This window comes from Tetrahymena thermophila (assembly GCF_000189635.1).
Source record: "Tetrahymena thermophila SB210 genomic scaffold scf_8254716, whole genome shotgun sequence".
NCBI lineage: Eukaryota > Ciliophora > Oligohymenophorea > Hymenostomatida > Tetrahymenidae > Tetrahymena > Tetrahymena thermophila.
Window position 1 is genome coordinate 44,088 of NW_002476481.1, and position 20,794 is coordinate 64,881.

At 24.4% G+C, this 20,794-nt stretch overlaps 4 protein-coding genes across 4 annotated transcripts; 3 read left to right on the top strand and 1 right to left on the bottom strand. All coding sequences in view use genetic code 6, as the record gives it.

The window, feature by feature from the left end:
• Positions 1 to 511: 511 nt before the first annotated feature.
• Positions 512 to 10,666, top strand: TTHERM_00095500 (CCR4-NOT transcription complex subunit 1; the record flags this gene model as incomplete). Its single annotated transcript, XM_001012099.2, has 17 exons — positions 512 to 697; positions 1,289 to 1,664; positions 2,514 to 2,635; positions 2,761 to 3,157; positions 3,214 to 3,341; positions 3,870 to 5,173; positions 5,302 to 5,509; positions 5,564 to 5,695; positions 5,758 to 7,714; positions 7,775 to 7,861; positions 7,921 to 8,261; positions 8,356 to 8,828; positions 8,889 to 9,294; positions 9,360 to 9,647; positions 9,698 to 9,869; positions 9,927 to 10,060; positions 10,118 to 10,666. 17 exons carry the CDS (start codon positions 512 to 514, stop codon positions 10,664 to 10,666), a joined length of 7,260 nt encoding a protein of 2,419 aa, XP_001012099.2.
• Positions 10,667 to 13,403: 2,737 nt separating this feature from the next.
• Positions 13,404 to 13,805, bottom strand: TTHERM_000095509 (hypothetical protein; the record flags this gene model as incomplete). The annotated part of the gene is made up of 2 exons (XM_012796589.1): positions 13,404 to 13,616; positions 13,680 to 13,805. The coding sequence occupies 2 exons, from the start codon at positions 13,803 to 13,805 to the stop codon at positions 13,404 to 13,406; spliced, it is 339 nt and encodes a 112-aa protein (XP_012652043.1).
• Positions 13,806 to 13,866: 61 nt separating this feature from the next.
• On the top strand, positions 13,867 to 15,202 carry TTHERM_00095510 (hypothetical protein; the record flags this gene model as incomplete). Its single annotated transcript, XM_001012100.2, has 2 exons — positions 13,867 to 13,872; positions 13,928 to 15,202. 2 exons carry the CDS (start codon positions 13,867 to 13,869, stop codon positions 15,200 to 15,202), a joined length of 1,281 nt encoding a protein of 426 aa, XP_001012100.2.
• Positions 15,203 to 16,040: 838 nt separating this feature from the next.
• TTHERM_00095520 (tetratricopeptide repeat protein) lies at positions 16,041 to 20,018 on the top strand (the record flags this gene model as incomplete). Its single annotated transcript, XM_001012101.1, has 1 exon — positions 16,041 to 20,018. The coding sequence occupies one exon, from the start codon at positions 16,041 to 16,043 to the stop codon at positions 20,016 to 20,018; it is 3,978 nt and encodes a 1,325-aa protein (XP_001012101.1).
• Positions 20,019 to 20,794: the final 776 nt, after the last annotated feature.

Genomic DNA, 20,794 nt, shown 5'->3' on the forward strand with positions numbered 1-20,794 from the left:
ATATATCATAAGAAGACTAAAGATTTATTCATATAGAAAAATTTTTGATTAGATTGAAGGATTAATTAAATAAAAATGTATAAGATTTGAAGACCACGAACTATATAGTGACTGAGTGAAGAGTCTTCTTTAGTTAATTATTTATTTATTTATTATCTAATACATTGCGGAGAATATAAGGTTAGGAGAAGAAAAAGAAAAGAAATAAAAAACTAATTAAAAATAAAATAAAAATAACACTTAGAAATTTAAAGAAAAAGGAAGTGAAAAAAAGAAGAAGAAAAATTAATTAATAAATAAATAAAAAGAAAGAAAAAAGGAAGAAGTATAAGCAAATAAACAAATAAACTAATAAAGAAGCAAACAAACACACATCATCATCATCTACTATTTTAAAGTATCAAAAGAAGAGTGATTACCAAATTACTTAGAAAAATATAATAATAATCAAAAAGGAATTACTATAAATACATATTAACAAAGTACAGTCAATTAAAAAAACAAATACACGATGAAGAAAGAACTGGGTTAGAGCCAAGCTAACCAGTTCCTCAACAGAAGCGGAAATTCCAATCAGCAATAGGGTTAAGGAAACGTTGCATCTCCCAACCTTCCTTAATTCATATAGATTAAGAATTGGGTTGCTTAGCTCAATAACAAGAAGATTCTTAGAGCATAGAGGAACGACATTATGAATGTAATACATCTATCAATCTATCTATCTATTTTCATTTATTTTAGTAAGCATCGACTTCAAGTTGTAGCTAGCTCATATTGATTTCGCACTTGCTTTTATCATCCATCCATCATTGCTATTCATAATTTCTTTCATGCTCCCTGTTCTTCTACTTAGGACTAAAGATTTTCAGTCAGTCTATCTTCCCATTTATCCTTCCTTCTTTTTAGGTTTTTGGAAGTAGAAAATACACTGACTTTAAATATAACTCAAAAAATATATTTATATATCTTAGCTACTATTCTTATCTTTATAGATATTATAAAGTCTTTTTCGGATCATTGTTTTCTCTTTAAAGATTAATCAATAAGTGAATTGATCATTCATTCATTCAATCCAATTTCTCCTTTCTTAAGCAATATTTATAACAAAGCAATAAAGCAAAAAAGCAAAAGTGCAAGCAACTACAGCTAATAGGAAAGAATGATTACTAAATGATAAAGCAATCGATGTTTTGATAGCAGTGGATAAAATATGTTAGCTACTCAAGCAGCGGAAGCTCGATGCAATAAAATACATCATAATTAATTTTGTTTGTTTGTAAATTCATAGATAGTACAATAACTAGGATCAGAAGGAAATTAGTATTTGTTGGAATGCCTTTTAGAAAGTTTGGATATGAACTCACAGAATTCCCAAAATAAGGCAAATTTGCACACCACAGTTAAAGGCTAATTTTTGAGCCAACATTTGCATGATTTAATATTCAGCAATAGCTTCTCAAATTTTCTTGATTTCATGCCCAACGTCTTCATTAAAGTAGTTTGTGGACCTAATAGTTTTTCAAATTAAACCAATACAAAGCAGCTAAATTAAGTGGTAAATTATGCTTAAGAACTGAGCAAGTGCCTCAAAATGAATCCTGTTGATTAGCTTTTCATAGCCTTAAGCTTTGCATGTTGCAACAACGAAACAGTAGCATCAGAAGGTAATTTTTTTACATGCGTTTTCAAACTTGATAAATCCTAAATTTATTTTGAAGCCCATTTTCTAGTGATTAATTAGCATTAGATTAAGTATTTAAATAAAAAAAAAGAGTGAAAAAAGTTAAGAATCTAATCAAAAAGCAAAAGAAAAAGCATGCAAACATCTGCCGTTTTCAGCAAATAATAAAATGCTAATAAATCAAATGAATTTAAATATAAAATATATTTTTTCAAGTCAAAATATAAAAATGTAAATAGAGAGCATCTAAATAAAAGGCAATTATTTATTTATTTAGTGATCTCAAACTTTAAAAAAGATAGGAAAATATTAATTAATTGATTTATTAAGCGCATTTTTTATTTAATTATTTTTTATGATTATTATCATAATTGGTTGATCTATTAAATCATTGAAAAAAATATTAAATGTTCTAAAGGATTAATTCCTTTAGCTATTCATTTATTTATTAAAACCTGTTCATTTTATTTCAATACTACCATTTTTTAAATGACCATGTAAATAAAAATACAAGCAATAAAGTCAATCAATCAATAAATCAAAAAACAAAATATAACTAACTCATTTCAAATTTATTTTGCTTCTTCCTCATTATTTTCATTTATTTTAAAATTCTCTTCATTAATTATTTAGACTAAATAAAATTCACTATAACCCAATTTATTATTAAAAATACATAAAGATTTTTATTTTCACTTGGATTTTTATTTTGTTAGTTTCATTCAAATAATTCATTTTATTTTAAATATTAAAATTTAGGATATTTAAAATTAATTTCTATTTTACTTTTTATAAAAAAAAATGATTAATTAATTTTTTTTATTGTTTAAAGGTGTTAAGCTTCTCAGAGAAAAAATTATTGATTTTGTTTAGTAGCAAAATTAAATTGCTTTGCCTCAAAATAACCTTCCAATTATTTTATTACAATTTGTTTTGCAAAACCCTGAATTAAAGGTAATTAATAAGAACAATATCATTAATTTTGTTAAATTTTAGTTTTTCAAATTAAGAAATTCTAAAAAAATTAACATAGCTCAGTATATTAAATAAAAATTAAAATCTTTGTATTTTAAAAATAGAATATGTCCCAAGAGATTCTTCAATTAAAGCAAATACTCAATGATCCTAAAAATAAAGAAATCAAACCATTAATTTATGGTAGAGATAATATCGATGATGAAGGTAACAGCTAAGAAAGTGATGAAATATAAGACCCTGATTTACATAAAGAAATAAACTATCCTAAGCCAGAAGAGTTAAACCACATAATAGGACCAGCTGACATTCTTAAAGATTTAGGCCCAAGTGCACTATCTTCGATGGATAACTTAGTTAGAAGTTTATCATAATTTTAAAAATGGAGCAATTCTGATGTTTACCTCTCTCTCGAATTGATAGCATAAGACCCTGTTTAATTAGGTGATGAATAAACTCAGCGTTTAGCTAACAATATTCTCCAAGTTGAATCCAAAAACAGTAAAATTTTACACAAAAATTACAAATTTCAATAACTTTTTTTTCATTTTTTCAAGGTTAACAAGAATGGGGTAATTTCACTAATTAAGATTAATCAGATAAAAACTAATAAAGCGATTGGAATGCTGAGTTATTTATTGAATTCCTAATGAAGAAGATATTCCCTCAAAACAATGAATTAAATGTAATTACTTATTCAATACTTTAATAAAAAAAATTTAAAAGCAAGAATTTTATCTTATTTATTAATAAGTAGTAGTATAAAAATTTAAAGTAATAGCAAATTCTAAAAAAAATTGAAAAAAAGCATCTAAAATTTTGTATAACAAATATCAAAAAAGACCTCTAAAATATTTAAGCATAGAACATTTTTAAAAACTTAAGCAGCATCTTATACATATAAATTAATTCAAGCATAAATAGCAAATAGTGTTAATAAGAAGTAAATAAATATAAAGAAAATGCTAAAATTAGTAATTTTCAAATAGCTTAAATTCTATTTATTATGAAAACAATTAAAAAATAATAGTTTCAAATCAAATCAATAATTTAAATATTAATTTCATTAAGAAACGATAAATACTTTACCTTAAATATATTTTTGATTAATAATTTTTTGGCATGTAAAAAATAGTCAAATATAATAATAAAATTATAATTAATTACTTTTTACTTTTTTTCAAATTTTTAATTATTTTTTTGTTTAAAATAGTGGGTTTCCGTATTGACAGAAATTGATAGACCTTATTTGAAATTGAAGGACGAAAAATCTTTTAAATAATTCTTTACTAATATGCTATTAATTCACAAAAAAGCTCCATTTTAAATGCCTGCATATTTGTTACTCAAGCCTTGGAAGAATATTAGAAGCCAAGCCTTATTCTTAAAGAATATGCTAGCTGTTGGTTCTTCTGAATTAGTAAGATGGAACGAAATTTAAAAAAATCCTATGAATTTAGAATTCAATCCATAATATAAATATAACACACTACCTTCTCCTATGCAGTTCTGGGCCTGCTTGGATTTCCTCGATTTATTGTGTGAAATTAGTGAAGGAGATAACTATATGGCTATCCATGAGTTATTTGAGCTTCCTATTGCAAAATATCCAGATATCTTAATAGTCGCTTTATCTTAACTGCATCCTAAAAAAGGTGCAAATCTCTTAGATGAAGTATTCAGTCAACTATTTCCTAATTATTTGTCGAATCACATAAATTCTGTAGCTATTTTAGAAGCAATTTGGAAGAATAGAGAGGATTTGCTTATTTCTGCTATTAGCGAACTTTATAGAAAAGAAAACAAGAAAGAAAACACATCTTTGAATTTATCAAGAGTCCTTGATATTTCCTAATATCTAAAAGACTCTTTAATTGCTCTCACAAATAGTAACAACTACTCTTTTTCTGTATCACTTGGTATTTTAGCTGGTAAGAGAGAATTCCTACACTTTGACTAATGGCTAAATGAGCGTGTTAAGACTATTGGGGATCCATTTGTAAATGCTCTACTAGCATATATCGAAGACAATGTTATTAATCCAATTAAAGAAATAAATATGAGACTAAACAACCCCAACAATTAAGCTTAACAGTAATATGAAGGTGTTTTAGAAAAGGCCTAACTAACTATTGAACTACTGACTATTATTTTTGAATCTCTTCTATTAGAGTAACACCCTGAAAAACTTACTAGCAAAAATCGTTAAAAGTTGTAAGATCAATATAAAGAAATATTGTAATATTTCCCCTAATTAAGTGGAACTTCGGATTCACCAGGACAAGCTACAGAAAAAAAAGCCAATTACAATTACCAAAGATTTTATATGAGAGAAATAACAATAGAGGAAATGATTGCAAATTTAAAATAATTAATGAATTCCAACAACTCTGAAGACAAAGAAGTGTTTGCATGCATGATCACAAGCTTGATTGAAGAAGCTAAATACCACTAGTAATACCCCATAGCTGAGCTTCTTTTAACAGGCTAACTCCAAGGAAGCATCATAAATGCACAGTAATTTAAAATTTATAAATTAGACTAATTTAATTATTCAATTAGCTTTAACTATTAATTATTTTTATCAATTTTATTTATTTTATTTTTTTATAAATTTTTTTAATTAATTTGTTCACTTTTAATAGACTTGTCAACTAGAAACCATTAGGCATTATGCTAGAATAAATTTTGGAATCATCAAAAAAGACACAGAGATAAGTTGAGTAATCAGTAAAAGCAATAGAAGCTATGAAAGATCGCCTTCATGAATTCCCTTACTTTGTAAATGCTCTTTTCGACCCATCCTGCCATCTTTCTGAGCAATTTCCTCAACTTCTAATTAATATTTATAATGTAATTAAGTGTTTTACTTTTATTTATTTATTGACTTATTCTTTTTTAATAAAGATTATGATTGAGAAGAAGGTATAAATTAATGTAACTAGTAAGCAAATTGAATAGCTTAAATAAAGAGTAGAATCCCTTAAAAATGAAGCAAACAAACCATCTCAAACTTACTAGGCAACAACAACTTAACAAGTAAACAATTTCAATCTAAAATTTTCCTTTTTACAATTGACTTTATTTTTTTAATAAAAAAGAAGAAGATCTTAAAGTTAAGAGGAGAAGTAGAAACTTCATCTGAAAATACCTCCTAACAACAATAAAATCAACAAGCATAGAACTAAGCTGCTGCTGTAGCTCAATCTGATTAATCATCAGCACAGCCATAAGCATAAAATTAATAATAGTAATAACCATTATAGCAATAGGAAGGAAGTGCTTAGACAAAATAACAACAAGAATAAGATACTAAAGCAAAAGCTGATTAGAATAACTAGCCTAGAAATCCTAGTGTTTAAAATGTAAGCTAATAAAATTTAGGTGAAGAAAAATAACCTTCTGATAACACCACACAAAGTAAAGGTAAAACTAAAAAGCCTCTTTTTGCTGGATCTTCCGTATTTCCTTTGAGCAATTTAACTGCAAACTAACCAAAAATGGTATTCGAAAATCCTATTAATCAATAGATGAGATTCTAAGATACTTAAATAGGAATGTATGACCAAGGATTGTATAATAATAATAATAATAGCACTAATAATAACAATAATGGCAATAATACAGAAGAGATAGTTGTAAAAGCAAGACCTTACTAAGGAGGTGTTGGTTTTGTTTAAAGACCTATATTTACAAACGGTGAACAATAAATCTATGCTTCTAAATCTATTAATGAAATTTTAGAATATGAAAACTCACTTTAAATAGATGAATCAACAAAGATGAGAGTTAATTTTGCACTAAATAATTTATCAGATGGAAACATAGAGAAACACTAAAATGATTTTAGAAATTACGCAGAAAATGAAAATTTTTAGAAATGGTTTGCTAGGCATCTTGTCACTCAAAGAGCTACTTTGAAATCAGAAATTAATGTCTTGCTGTACACTAAGCTCTGTGAAAGAATAGATAAGCCTAAACTCTTTTCCTTTATCATAAAAGATTCTTTGTTACTTTTGCACAAACTTCTCTTATCAGAAGCTGCCATTCATGCTTCTATCCGTATTACCACTCTTAAAAATCTAGCTCATTGGATAGGCATGTTTACTTTGAATCGTAACAAACCAATCAATTCAAAATATTTGAATATCAAGGCATTAATTGTCAATTCTTATCCGAACAAAGTTGATGTAATTATTCCTATTGTTATCAACATTCTACTTTGCTGTAAAGAATCAAAGATTTTTAATCCTTAAACTAACCGCTGGGTCAAGCGTATTCTTTCTCTCTTAGAAGAATTCAAAAATGTGGTTCAGAAGGAAACTGTCAAGCATCAAATTAATCAGTTGTTCTCTAATTTATAAATTGACGTAAATAGTTTAGAACCTTGTACCTACTTTAGATACTACTTACAAGAAAGTAAAAAGGAAGCTAAGCCAGCTTAATAGCCTGCTACTATTGTTTCTTTTTGCATCCGTGATAGACTAATAATTACAGATGATCTTCGCAACCTGTGCAATATTTAAAACTTTGACTTAAAGTAAGCAGTTTTCCAATCCTTAGACGAAGCAATCATGGAAATTATACAACCAGTAATTTCTCGTAGTGTTACTATTGCCTTAGTCACCACTCGTGAATTAGTCTTAAAAGATCACTGCACTGATCCTGATGAGAACAATCTTATAAATGGCATCTCTAACATGGTTTAAAAACTATCTGGCTGTCTTGCTTTAATCACCTGCAAAGATCCACTCAGATCAAGCTTCCAAACCCACTTAAAGACTAATTTAGAAAAAGTGACTGAATTAAATGCCAACGAAAAGGAATAAATCATTAATAAGGTAGTTATCGATAACATTGATATTGGCTGCCAAGAAATCCGCTAAAGAGTAATGGATTAAGCTCTTAAGGAAATAAAATAAGATGATGCTATCCTTGAAGCTATTGAAATGAGAAGAGCCGCAAAAGAAAAGTAGTAAGTATTTGTTGATGAAAGATATTACAAGTTCACCAAAAACCTTCCTCCTGCTTTACAACCTAAATTCCCCAGCTCTTCTGGTATATATTTTTGAATATAAATTTAATAAAAATAATAATTAAATTAAATAAATAAATAAGCAGCATACTCAGAATTCGATAGAACTTCTTTAAATGAAAACTTGGTAAGCGAATACAACACATAAACTTTAGAATAATTCAAAAAGAGTAACATTTTAAAATTAAAAAGTTTGTATTAAATCCATATTTCGTTTAAATCTCTTTAGTTGTCAACAATTTTAGTCCAGAACAACCTGAAAATGTAATTCTTACTCCTATTGAAGGATTCTTTAAGAAGATCATGTTCTCTGATAAGCTATATAACGAATTAATTGAATTAAATTTCTAATTGATGTACCAAAGCGAGGGTGCTTCTAAGATTAGATTATTTGTTGAAATTCTTGACAAATTACGTGAACAGCACAAAGGAAAAGACAAAATTGGCAAATTATTAAAAGATAATTTAATGAACAGTGCTCCTCTAGACAATCTGATTAAGACCAACCTTCATATAATTTTGAATAGCCTTTTCATAAAAAGAATAATAACTAATAAAGAATATCAAGAAGTACTAAATTTATAAATAACATTTTTATTTACTTTTAATTATTTTCGATATAATTTCTTTGATATAATAAATAATTGATTATACTAAAATAAAGATTATGTTGCTTCTTGTTTCTAGAAATCAAAGCAATGATATGATAATATGTTTGGTATCTGCCTTGAGAGAGCTTATTTTTGAGAAAAAGGAATACACTCCTTAAGATTTTAATGACTCAATTATTGCTCTTAAGTTAACAATGTCTAGTAAATAAGACATTCCTCCTCATTACTCCTAGTTCTTGCAAGACCTCAACAAAATTGCATCTGAAAACTCTAATTAATCAAATAACATTATCACCTTTGAGCGTGCTCTTGATGTTATTACCAACTTCTATGGCAATTTCGATAAAAAGCAGTATGAAGAAATATAGGAGAAGGTTGAAAAATGGCTTTCTTTGTCAACTGAAGTTCAAATGGGCTAATTCATTTAAGGCCTTGTTAATATTATCATTGATAATCATGATGAAAACTCTTTAAAATTCTTTGTCTACTTTGCTGATATCTGCATCAACTACTCCTTAGAAAGCGCGTAAATAATCTTTTTTTATTGTTTTAAATACAAGTCTTACTTATTTAATATATAAAACAGTAAAAAGAATTAAAGAATTAGCATACAAAATATTACTAGTATGGACTTTACTTGCGTTGATAGTTTCACAAAATTGATTGAAATTATTCAAAAGACTTGCAAAATTGAACAATATAAGAAGCAATTACTTAATCAAATTTTCGATAGTATATTCATCACATTGACTAAATATCATGAAACTGATATGTATGAATTCAACCAGCGTCCATTCTTCCGTATCTTCTTTAATTTAATTTATGACAACCAAAGACCTAAATACGATTTCTCTAAGAATGAAATATCTGAAACTTACAGCATGTTGGCTAACATATTCCATCAACTTTCCCCTGTAAAATACCCAGGATTTGCTTTCTCTTGGTTAGAACTCATTTCAAATCGTTACTTCATGCCAGTGATTATGGAAAAGGTAAAATTTAAAATAAAACATAAAATAAAATTTATTAAAATTTATTTGTTTATCATTTATTATAGGAAGAATTGTGGGGATTATACAGCCAACTCATAATAGATTTAATCAAATTCTTTAAAGAAATAATGCAAGAAGAAAACCTTCAATTAGAATACATTAAGATATTCTACAGAGGCACCATTCGTATTTTACTTGTCTTGCTTCATGACTGGCCTGATTTCTTAGCAAAATACTCTAATTCTTTATGTGATGAAATTCCTGAAAATTACATTTAAATTAGAAACATTATTCTCGCTGCTTTCCCTAAAACTATGAAGCCACCTGATCCGTTCTCAAACAAAAACGAACAAGTAAATATTTTTTTGTTTTTATTAGCTAAAAAATTAAATCTATTAAATAGATCTTTGAAAACAATGAAGACTTTAAGAATCCTCCTATTATGGACTACCCAGTTTATAATGAAAAAATCCAAGTCGATCTCATGAATGATCTTCAGAATTATCTTCGCACTAAGAGCGAAGATATTTTCAAGACTATTTGCTCTAAATTGACTCTTAAAGAAAAATCATAATGTAATTTTTTCAATAAAAAAGTGCTATGAAAACTAAATATACTTTAAATAAATATAGTTGTAATTGATTAGAAGGCTGTTAACATACTCATTTTGGCTATACCTTTGCATTTACACAAGCAATCTGTAAATTAAGGAAATAAGGATACTAAAACAATCCCTCTAAACAACGATTTATACAATTTCTTACTTGTAAATTATTATTGAAAATTAAAACAATAAATTTATTAAATTTTGATAAAAAAATAGAAATTGCTTAAAACAAGTCATTACGAAATGAGAGAAGTAATTCTTAACTTGATAATAAATCAAGTTAGATATCCTAACTTTATCACAAAGTTCTACATTAAATACATTCTGTTGACATTCTAAGAACAAAATATTAATGATATTTAAGAACAAACCATTCGTATCATTGTAGAGAGATTGTTTGTATAGAAACCTCACCCTTGGGGCATAATCTACACATTTATTGAGATCATTAAGTCTAATTCTAATTTCAGATCAAAGCCTTTTGTCAGAGATGCTGAATTGAAATAAGTTTTCCGCTTCATCTACTAAGAACCACCCAGATAAAGACCACCTCAATAATAGTAATAGCAACCATCATAACAACAGATTGGTCAGCACATACAACCTCAAGAGATGAACATAGATCAGTAAATGCACATGAATAGTATTTAGTACTAGCAGATATTGTAATAGCAACAATAGTAACAATACTAGCAACAATAGCAATATCAATAACAAATAGCAGGAGCTATAAGCCATCCTAACTATGTTAATAGAAATAATTGATACAAAAAACAAATACTATTATATACATACTTATCTCTGATCAAATGGTTGAAATATATCAATATTAATTAGACTTATAATCTTTTTTCGCAATTCATACTCACAAAATATTTAAACTCTCTCTCTATAATGAATGTCAGTCCTTTCTTCCAAATAGCAATAAGTAAAAACAAGTAAATTCTTTTGATATCAATTAAGGTAAAAATCGTTTGTTAGATTCTCAAATAAAGTTGTGGTAGATTTCAAACTTTAAATTCTGTAAGCTGAATGTATCTATCGTCTGTTTGCTTTTTCTTTTTTGCCTACATCATTGGGTAGTTAGTCAAAGACTACACTTTTAATAAGTATTTTTCAAGAAAAATTGTTTAATATTTCTTCACTTATTGAAAGATTGATATGTAGTCTGATTAAGCACATAATAACCCTTAAAATAATTTTCTATAAGAATCTTTAGCCACTAGTTCACTCATTAGTCTTCAGAATATTTTATGAGACTATTAATAGAAGCAAAATACTTGCAATAAAAAATAATAACAAACAAATATTTAAATGATTAGATAAAATTTGGAAGACAACTATAAATTAGCAACAAAAATATCTCATTTTCTTACACTTATCATATAATCTATCCTTAATATGCTTAAAATTTGAAATGAAGATGAAGAATTAATTAATAAAAAAATAAATACCTATAAACGCACAGTAACAACTGATTAGAATAACGAATATAGAAAATCTAATTAGAAGAGCACATGTTACTCAAACATTTATCATATTTTTTGAATATGATATTCTACTAATTTCAATATTATTTTTGTTATTTGTTGAATTCTTCGATATTATTAAAATGAATGATCGATCATAAAGAAATATGAAAAAAAGAAAAGAAGAATTTGCTAACGAAAAAAATTGCTTAAAATAACATAATAAAATAAGTTATGATACACATCATACAAATAAATTTACATACATTTTTTCAAAATAAATTAGAAAAAAAATTTAATCAACCATCAATTCCATTCAGTATAATAATTTTATCTTTCACTCATGCATCATAATTCACACCTAGAAAAATAAAATAATAATCTCATCAAATAAAAAATAATCATATCAATATCATATGTAGATAATTAGCATAATAGTTATAGTAATTCAGTGAACTCTTTTAAATCACTAATTAAAAATAATGAATCCATCAATTAATCTATAATTTTCTAAATCATATCAAACCTTATCATCAAAAGATAGCATGCATAGAAAGATCAAACATAATAAAACAATAATAACATTTCCTCATTTTAATAGTATTGAAAAATATAACAACAATAATATAATTTACTCTTCATACTTTATATATTTTTTTCAAATGTTTTGTCTGTATAATTTGCGAAAAAAACTTTATCAAATTTTTAAACTCTTTTCAAAAATCCATTTAATCTCTTTTATGCTATTCTTTAATTTTCATTTGTATTATTTCTTATTTTAATAATTAATTTATTGATTTGCTTTTTTATTTTTTAATTCAAAAATAATTTAATTTTTATAGGATCTTATCCTTGCTTGTTAATGCCTAATTTATCAAATTTATTTATATAATTTTAATTAAATGAATTAATTAATATATTGACAAATATCTTAATTAAAATTATCGTAATACAATATCTACAAATAAATATTTTTTTATCTAAAGGATTGAATAAAAGATTGCTAATTTTCATAAATTAATAGTAATCTAGTTTTATTTAATTTTTAATATACTAATTAATCCAATCAATTATCATATATATTTATATTTAAGATTAAAAATTTTTAATATAATTTTTTAATAAATACTAATTTTGTAAAATAATTAATGAGTTAATTTTAATGTTTTTCTTAACTATTAATTTATTTAAACATGTATTTTTAAGTATCCTATATCAATTATAAAAATTTTTTAAATAATTATAATTAATTAATTCTACTTTATTTGAAAAATTGATAATTAATGATGAAATTATGAAATCTTTCAGAATATTTTCTAGCTTAAAATCTATAATTTTAATTTGTTTATGGGTGTATTCATTTGAATAAAATTAATAATTTAAAAATATTTTGTAATAAAATTTATAATTAAAATAATAAAAATCAATAGAAATAGAAATATAAAAAATTGCGAAATATTTTTGGTATTGTCCTTTATTAATTTAATGATAATGGTGAATAAAAAATATAATTATTTATAATAATCTGAATTAATTAGTCAAATCAAAATTTCACCTTATGAAATAAAATACAAAGCAATGTAAACTGAAGGTATATTTTATCTTTTATTAAATCAAAATACTTAAATATTTTCTTCTACAAAATAATCAAATAATATTTTTTTGGTTTAGATACAAGCTGATATATAAATAAATTAAAGGTTTATAAATTTAGGTAAATAATATATTTAAGAGTAAACAAAATATTAAAAAAGCTTTTCAAAAATTTTTGTATAATATTTATGTTGATATTATTTTTTGATTAGCTGTGATGGATAAAGAAGAATAAAATAATGAGTTAATTGATAGAGGGCAGAGTAATAAAAGCCAAAGTATAAAATAATAATAAATCATTTAAAATCCTTCGAACTATAAATTGGACATATCTCTTATTGATGTTAATAAGGAAAGGAGGTAGTTAAATATTTTCTAAAAAAGGATAATTAACAATTAAAATGTTCAAAAAAGTGGTACTTAAAAAAGAGATAGAAAATTCACTCTCTCTCCTTCAAATGAAAATAGTTCTAAGCATAAATAAAAAGATGAAAATTAATAAACCTAAACTCTTTCAATGCAGGCGCGTCCAGATTTATAAGATTTACTGAGCCCTTTAAATTATTACTTTCATAAAAAGGAATTAACAAGTCCAATAGGGCATATTGTTAAGAGTATTTCCCCTGAGAGTCCTATAAAAAAAAGTAAAAGCCCTTTTAAGATAAGTAAAAGAGATTTAAAAAATCAATAAATTTATGAGAAAATTTATTAAACACTTTAAAATTAACAATCTCTTAATAGCAAAAAATAAAACTAGAAGCATTTATTTCTTAACAGTAAAGGAAGTTAAATGGATTCTTTTTTAAACAATTCACCTCTTAACTTGTCTATAATTAATTCATAAGATTTTGAATAATAAAAATTATAAGTTTTTAGCACCAAATCTCAATTACAATAAAATTAATGCAAGTAAAATTATTTACAAAAAAGTAATTAAATAAGAGCAGCTTCTTCTAATAATTAGTCTTCCTTTTAGGAATAATGTGAAAACTAGTCTTAGAAACTCTCTACTGAAATCTGTTAAAGCTCTCCAAAAAATTTATCTAATTCAGTTACAGGTTATGGTTAGCATACAAATAAGGAAGTTTTCTAAAATAGAAAAGTAATATCTGTTTTTAAACACAGGTAAATTTACAATTAACAATTAAACAAAAGAGATGAAATTAAATATAATGAGGATTTATCTGTTAGAGCACTTAGAACTCACGAAGCAGATAACTCAGAAAATATTGCATTAAAAACAATTTACAGTGAAGTTCCATAAATAAAATTAATAACAGAAAATTCTAGCAATATACTTTAAAATAGCAGATATCAGAAAGAATACACTCCATCTAGGTTGGGTTCAAGATAAAATAAAATTCAATAAGATTAAGATATTTAAATTCCAACAAAAAATAAAAAGTAAGCTTAACAGCAACTTAAATTAGATATGAGCTTAATTTAATTTGATTAACAATTTATAGTCTTATCTAATAATTAATCTGTAAAAGAAAAATTATCAAAAGAAAGCTAATAAAAAGGGAATATAAACTCAAATTTTGAATAAAATAACAAAAATAGCCACTAATTTTTGAGATAAGAAAGTGGGAAAAATATTATTAATAAAAAGTAAAATATAAGGCATCAACACTCCTTTTCTATTAATTTTATGGAAGCAAACAGCAAAAGTTAAATTGAAAATAATTAAAAAAGTACAAAGAATGTATTAAATAGTTCACATGATGATAACCATATAGGAAAAATATAGAAAGAAAAAATAGCTAAAAAGTATTTGAAAGATATTGTGGAATAAAATGAATAAGTAAAATTGTAATGTGATATGTTAGATGATGAAATTTAAATTTAAAATATCATAAATAAATATTCATACAAAAAGGTTTTCAATTAACAAAGAATGAGACAGCAGTCTTTTGAAAATTAAAAGCCATTGAATTCAAATATCTAAAATAGATTTTTAAATACTCGGTAAAATGAAAATCCAGGTCCAGGTGAATATAATTTGCCAGGAATGTCTGATAAATATAATTTATATAAAAAAACTAAAAACGAAAGATATCACTTTAATCATGATCAACAATATTCGTTAACTCCTTTAAAAGAAAAAGAAAAATAATTACTTGTAACCAACTACTTCAGCCCTAAGCTTTTAAATTCTATTGATAATACAATACAAATACCATATAACTACTACGAAAGCCATAAAATTAATCATAATTAAACTATTAGCTATAACTGAAATAATTATATATTAAATTAATTTAATTTGTATTTTAATAATATCTATTCATGTTTTTAGAATTTATTGATATAATCTTATTATAAATAAATATTCAAATCTACTTACATTATTAAATAATTAAATTCATTTAAGTAATTAGTTCAAAAAATTAATATTGAAAATATATACAATTAATTAGTCCCCATAAATTTTTTTGCTCTAAATTTTAAAATCATTTTTCAGTTTCACCTAAATCATGAGGAAAGAAAGACATTGAAAGTAATATATATAATATTTAAAAAATATATAATTTCAAAACTCTTTTCAAAAATTATTTTATTTTTTTTTGAGATTTACTAATTATTTTTTATTCAGTAAAAATTATTTTTTTACTTTCAAAATTTGAGTAAAGGCACTAAATGATATCAAAAATTTCTTAAAATTAGAAAAAAACAGAATGATAAAAACAATTATAAAAAAAAGAATGAGTAAAATTAGATAAAAATCATAAAAATTAATATTTTAATTTATGGATTAGCAATTTAAAATATTGTTTTAAATAAATTTTACATAGATTAAATTTTTAATAAAAGTAAGTATTCAATTAAATATTTTAGTTTACATTCTAATTTTATTTAATTTTGGCTTTTATTAATTGTTAATAACATTTCCTAATATATCTGTCAAAAATGCACTTTTTGATAATTTTTTTCCATTCCTATATGCAATTAAAACCTATTTTTCTGTCTGATTTTATCAAAATTTTTGATTTAATTAAGTTGGTAAAGAAATTTTAAAAGAAGTCAAATTTAATCTTAATAGATATTGATAAATAAAGCAAGATATTTATTTAGATATGAGTGATTCTGAATAAGATTCCAAAGATGAAACATTAGAATTTTTAGCATAATAGCTTGAATAACATTATCATTTAAAAACAATTAATAAATTTGGAGGATAAGGTGGTTTTGGATTGGTTTTATTTGTTTAAGATGAGAACGATGAGTCATAAAAATATGCTGTAAAAGCTTAATCAATAATTAACACAACTACCGGAAACATCAATTAAGTAGTATTAAAACAATGCAAAGAAGAAGCAAGAGTAATGAAAGAATGTAAGCATTAAAATGTAGTAGAAATATACTCTGATTTCGTACTTGGCTTCTATCACTTTATTTTAATGAGGTTGTGTAAATAATCTCTTAATGATTGGATAGTGTAAAATGGAAAAAATTCGATTTCTGATTAAGTTTTTTGTAAGTTTGCTGAATAAATGATTGAAGGGCTAGAATATTTGCACAATAGAGACTATGTTCTCAGAGATGTCTCTGTCAGAAACATACTCTTAACTGCGAATGATGAAATAAAATTTTGTGATTTTGGTCTTGCTAGAAAGTATGATAGTTCTCTTAGAAGCAAAGTCCTCTATACTTCTCATTTGAATGGTGTCATTTACTATTTTCCACCAGAAATTCATTAAGCAATTTAAGAAAATAAACCTTAAATAAAATAAACGAAAGAGGGAGATATATGGGCTTTAGGTGTTTGTTTATCTCTCTTGGGAGGTATTCCAATCGTTCACTTTTCAAACTCATTTCATGAGGACTTTAAAATAATTGATGCTCCTAATTTAAGTAAAAAAGCTAATTAACTTATAAAATAAATTCTTATAAAAGATGCCAAAAAGAGGCCTTCATTCAAAGAGATAAAAGAACACATTTAAAATATATTTTAGAATGAATTTGAAATCGAAAATAAATAAGAAATAAATTTAAACAGTGAAGAAAAGACAATCAACTAATTTAGATAATAAGAAAAAATTAAAGATAATTCATAAAAGAGGGATAATTTGTAAGAGACAGATGTGTTCTTTGTAAATAGATCGATATTAGAAAATAAGATTATGGAAAGCTCTCTAAATGAATAGAGTCAATTAGCAAGTGAAGCTGATATCAATATAGAATTCAATTTCTTAGAAGGTGAAAAGTTGTTTTTAAAATACAAGGAAAAATTAAATTAATAGCCAGAAAATATAGAAATTTTATTATTGTTTGGTCATATTGAAATAAAAATGAATTGCAATTTTGAATTTGGTTAAAATTACCTCAATAAAGTTATTTCCCTGAAAAAAGATAATTTAGACGCTTATCTGGGTATATGTGAAAGTTTTTTACTATAAAAAAATTGTTTAAATTACTCATAGATTGAAGAATATATTAAATTATGCTTCAACATCAACCCTTCGTATTGGAGATTACTATACATATAGGCTTGGCTCTTGTACGAATAAGAAAACTATATTGAAAGTGAAAAAATTATTATCAAAGCTCTGCTTCAATTTCCTCACTCTCCTCTTTTGAATTCACTTCATGCTCTCATACTGGTTTAAAAGAATTTTCAAAATAAAAATACTTCAGAAGAAGAAATTAAAAAATCGATTGAGTCAAATCCACTAAATGATCCAATTGTTTTAAGCAGGGCAGGTTTTTTTTATTAGTACTACATAAAATAACTCAATAAAGCTCAAGAATTTTATATAAAAGCTCTAAGTTTATGTCCATAAGAATTATTGTCACTTTCTAATCTTGTTTTACTTTTTAATGAAGTAAAAGAAAATACTCAATTAAAATATTACAAAAAATAAATAAAAAGTTTTTATTCAGAAAATAGTTTTGCAAAGCAGATTTTAGGGAGAATAAATTAAAGCTAGGAAAAGAAAATAAAATATTTCTAAAAATCAACTGATTTAGATCCTTATATGACAAGTTCTTACTTTTATCTTTCTGAAGTTAGAAAATAACAATTAAAATTTAGCGAAGTCGAAGAAATACAAAAATTAATATTGGAAATAAATCCTAAAGCAGCTTCTGCTTGCATAGAGCTTGCAAATATTTACTTACATAAGAGTGACAGAAAATCTGCTTAATAATATCTATTTCAAGCACAATAATTAGAAAATAAATAAGAATGCGACAGCTTATATCTAGATGGAATTAACTTTGAATTAGATGGATATGATGAGCTTGCTTTAAAACAGTACTATCAATCTATTAATAAAAATCCTATTTAAGAGAGGTCTTACTAAAGAATCATTCGTATTCTATAATTAAGCAAATAACAGAATTTTGATGAATTGATTAATGTAGCAAAAAAAGCATTGATATACAATCCTGTAAACGAGCTTTTTAAGTTAGTATTAATTGAGGCTCACATAGAAAAATAATAATACATTGAGGCTAAAGCCGAATTAATGGATTTACTAATAATTAATCCTAAAAGACGAGAAGTATACGAAAAGCTAGCGTACTTAGAAAATGTATATTTCAAGAATAAAGACTAAGCAATCTTATATTATTTGAAAGAATTAGAAATAAATTAATCAGAGACATCTATGGTGCACTTAGTTAACATTTATTTAGAAAAGAATCAATATCAATTAGCAGAAGAACATTTAAATAAATATCTCTAGATATTTCCCAATAATAAAGAGTTAAAATTTAGTAAAGCAGTTTTGCTAAAATCAAAGAACAGTATAGATGAAGCAATTTAAATTTTAAAAGAAATTCTATTAACAAATCAATCTGACTTTAAAATATACAATGAACTAGGTTATATTTATCAAACTTACAAGTAGGATTATAATGAATCCCTTATCTATTATAATAGATCTTTAGAAATAAATAATTAAGTCACTTCAATTTACTATAATATAGCTTTAATTTACTTGTATTTTAAGAATTACGATTATGCTGAAAAACTGTTAAAAGATTATATCAAATATTTTAGTAATGATTACAAAGGCTATTTTGACCTGGGCTAAATATATTATATTAAAAATGAATTACCTATTGCCGCTTCTTACTTTTTAAGGACTATTCAAATGGAGCCTAATCATGAACAAGCCTATTATTTATTAAGTTAAATATAAATCCGTGAAAATAAATATGCTGATGCTATTGTTTCTCTTAAAAAGGTGAGAGAGCTCAACCTCAAGCGCTATGATGCTCTTTTAGACCTAGCAAATCTTTACTCAATAGAAAATCCATAGCTTTCATCTGATCTCTTTTTCTAATTCTTATAACACGAACCACTAAATAAAGAAGCCCTAAAAGCTTATAATTAAATCACAAATGGATAATTTTTGAAGAATCTGCAAAAAGAATTAGATAAAATATAAGATGAATAATAAAAGGTAATAATGTTAAAATAAATAGTATTGCTCTCTTCTAAACCTACATTCTAAATTTTAAAATTGTTGGCTTCAATATAAATTTAATTAGAATTGATTTAAGATGCAAATTTGACTATAAATTTAATGTAAAAACATTATCCTAGAGAGGGTTATTCTTATTTGCTTTTAGCAGAAATATAAGTTATGCATCTTAAAAACTATAAATTAGCATTAGAATAATTAAACAAAGCTAAAGAATATTAAGTTAATGAAGAGGGTCTTCTTTATTTATATACTGGCTTCTCTTATTGGAAGTTAAAAGACTTACAAAAAGCAATAAAATTTTTTAAAAAGTCAGCTAAGAGTTAACCATTAGCATACTTTTATTTAGCTGAAATTGAAATGAATGAAAAATAAGATTATCTTTAAGCTATTCAATACCTACAACAGTGTTTAAAATAGAATTTTACTCTCCCTAAAGTTTATTTTGCTCTTGGTTAATCTTACTAAAAATTAAATTATATTTATCAAGCTAAGGAATCATATGAAAAAGTTCTAATGCTTGATCCTAATTACTTTGAAGCAGAAAAATTGCGAGAGTTCATAAATTAAAATCCAAATCCAGAAAAATAAGAATTCAAAGAGAAATGTTCCATTTTTTGAATTAACTATTAAAGCATTATTTCAAAGAAATTTAAATTTATTTTCTTGTTTTCAAATAATAATTTTGAAAATATAAATTTGTTTGTTTATATATGTGGGAATTATTAATCAATAAAAATAATATAATTACTTGTTCATTAATAAAAACAAGTAAGAACTAATAAAAATTAGTATTTTATATTTTACTTCGAAATTAAATAAAAAACAATAATCATTATAATTTGCTAATTGCAGTTTTATTTTTAGTACTTATATTTATTAATTGATTTTTATAAGCGTATTAGAGCTATGTTAATTATTTATTAATCAAAAATTTTTAAAAAATCAGCTAGGTTTTACTTTTAAGTTATTTAGGAATTACTTAGATTATTAAAATTTTGTTTATGAAAAAATTTGTTCAAATATTGCTAAATTTGTTGATTGACAACCCTGCTAATTATATTAAATCAATATTTCCAAATATAAAAATAATAAATTATTTTGTTAATTAAAAAACAAAAATTATTTTACTTTACTAAAAGATTATTTATTTTTAATAGTTTTTTATTATTTAATTTAAAAAAGAAATAAAAAAACAAATCAATATCATTAAACTTATCTATTACTTGTTTATCCTTATCTAAAATAATTTATTTATGTATAGAGGATTTTTAATTATATCAGTGTTATTTTCTATCCTGAGTACTAAAAAAAATGAATTTTCATAATTTATTAAAATATAAATTTAATTTATTTATTTTTTAAATTCGAAAATAAAAGCATTGCTATTAATGAGA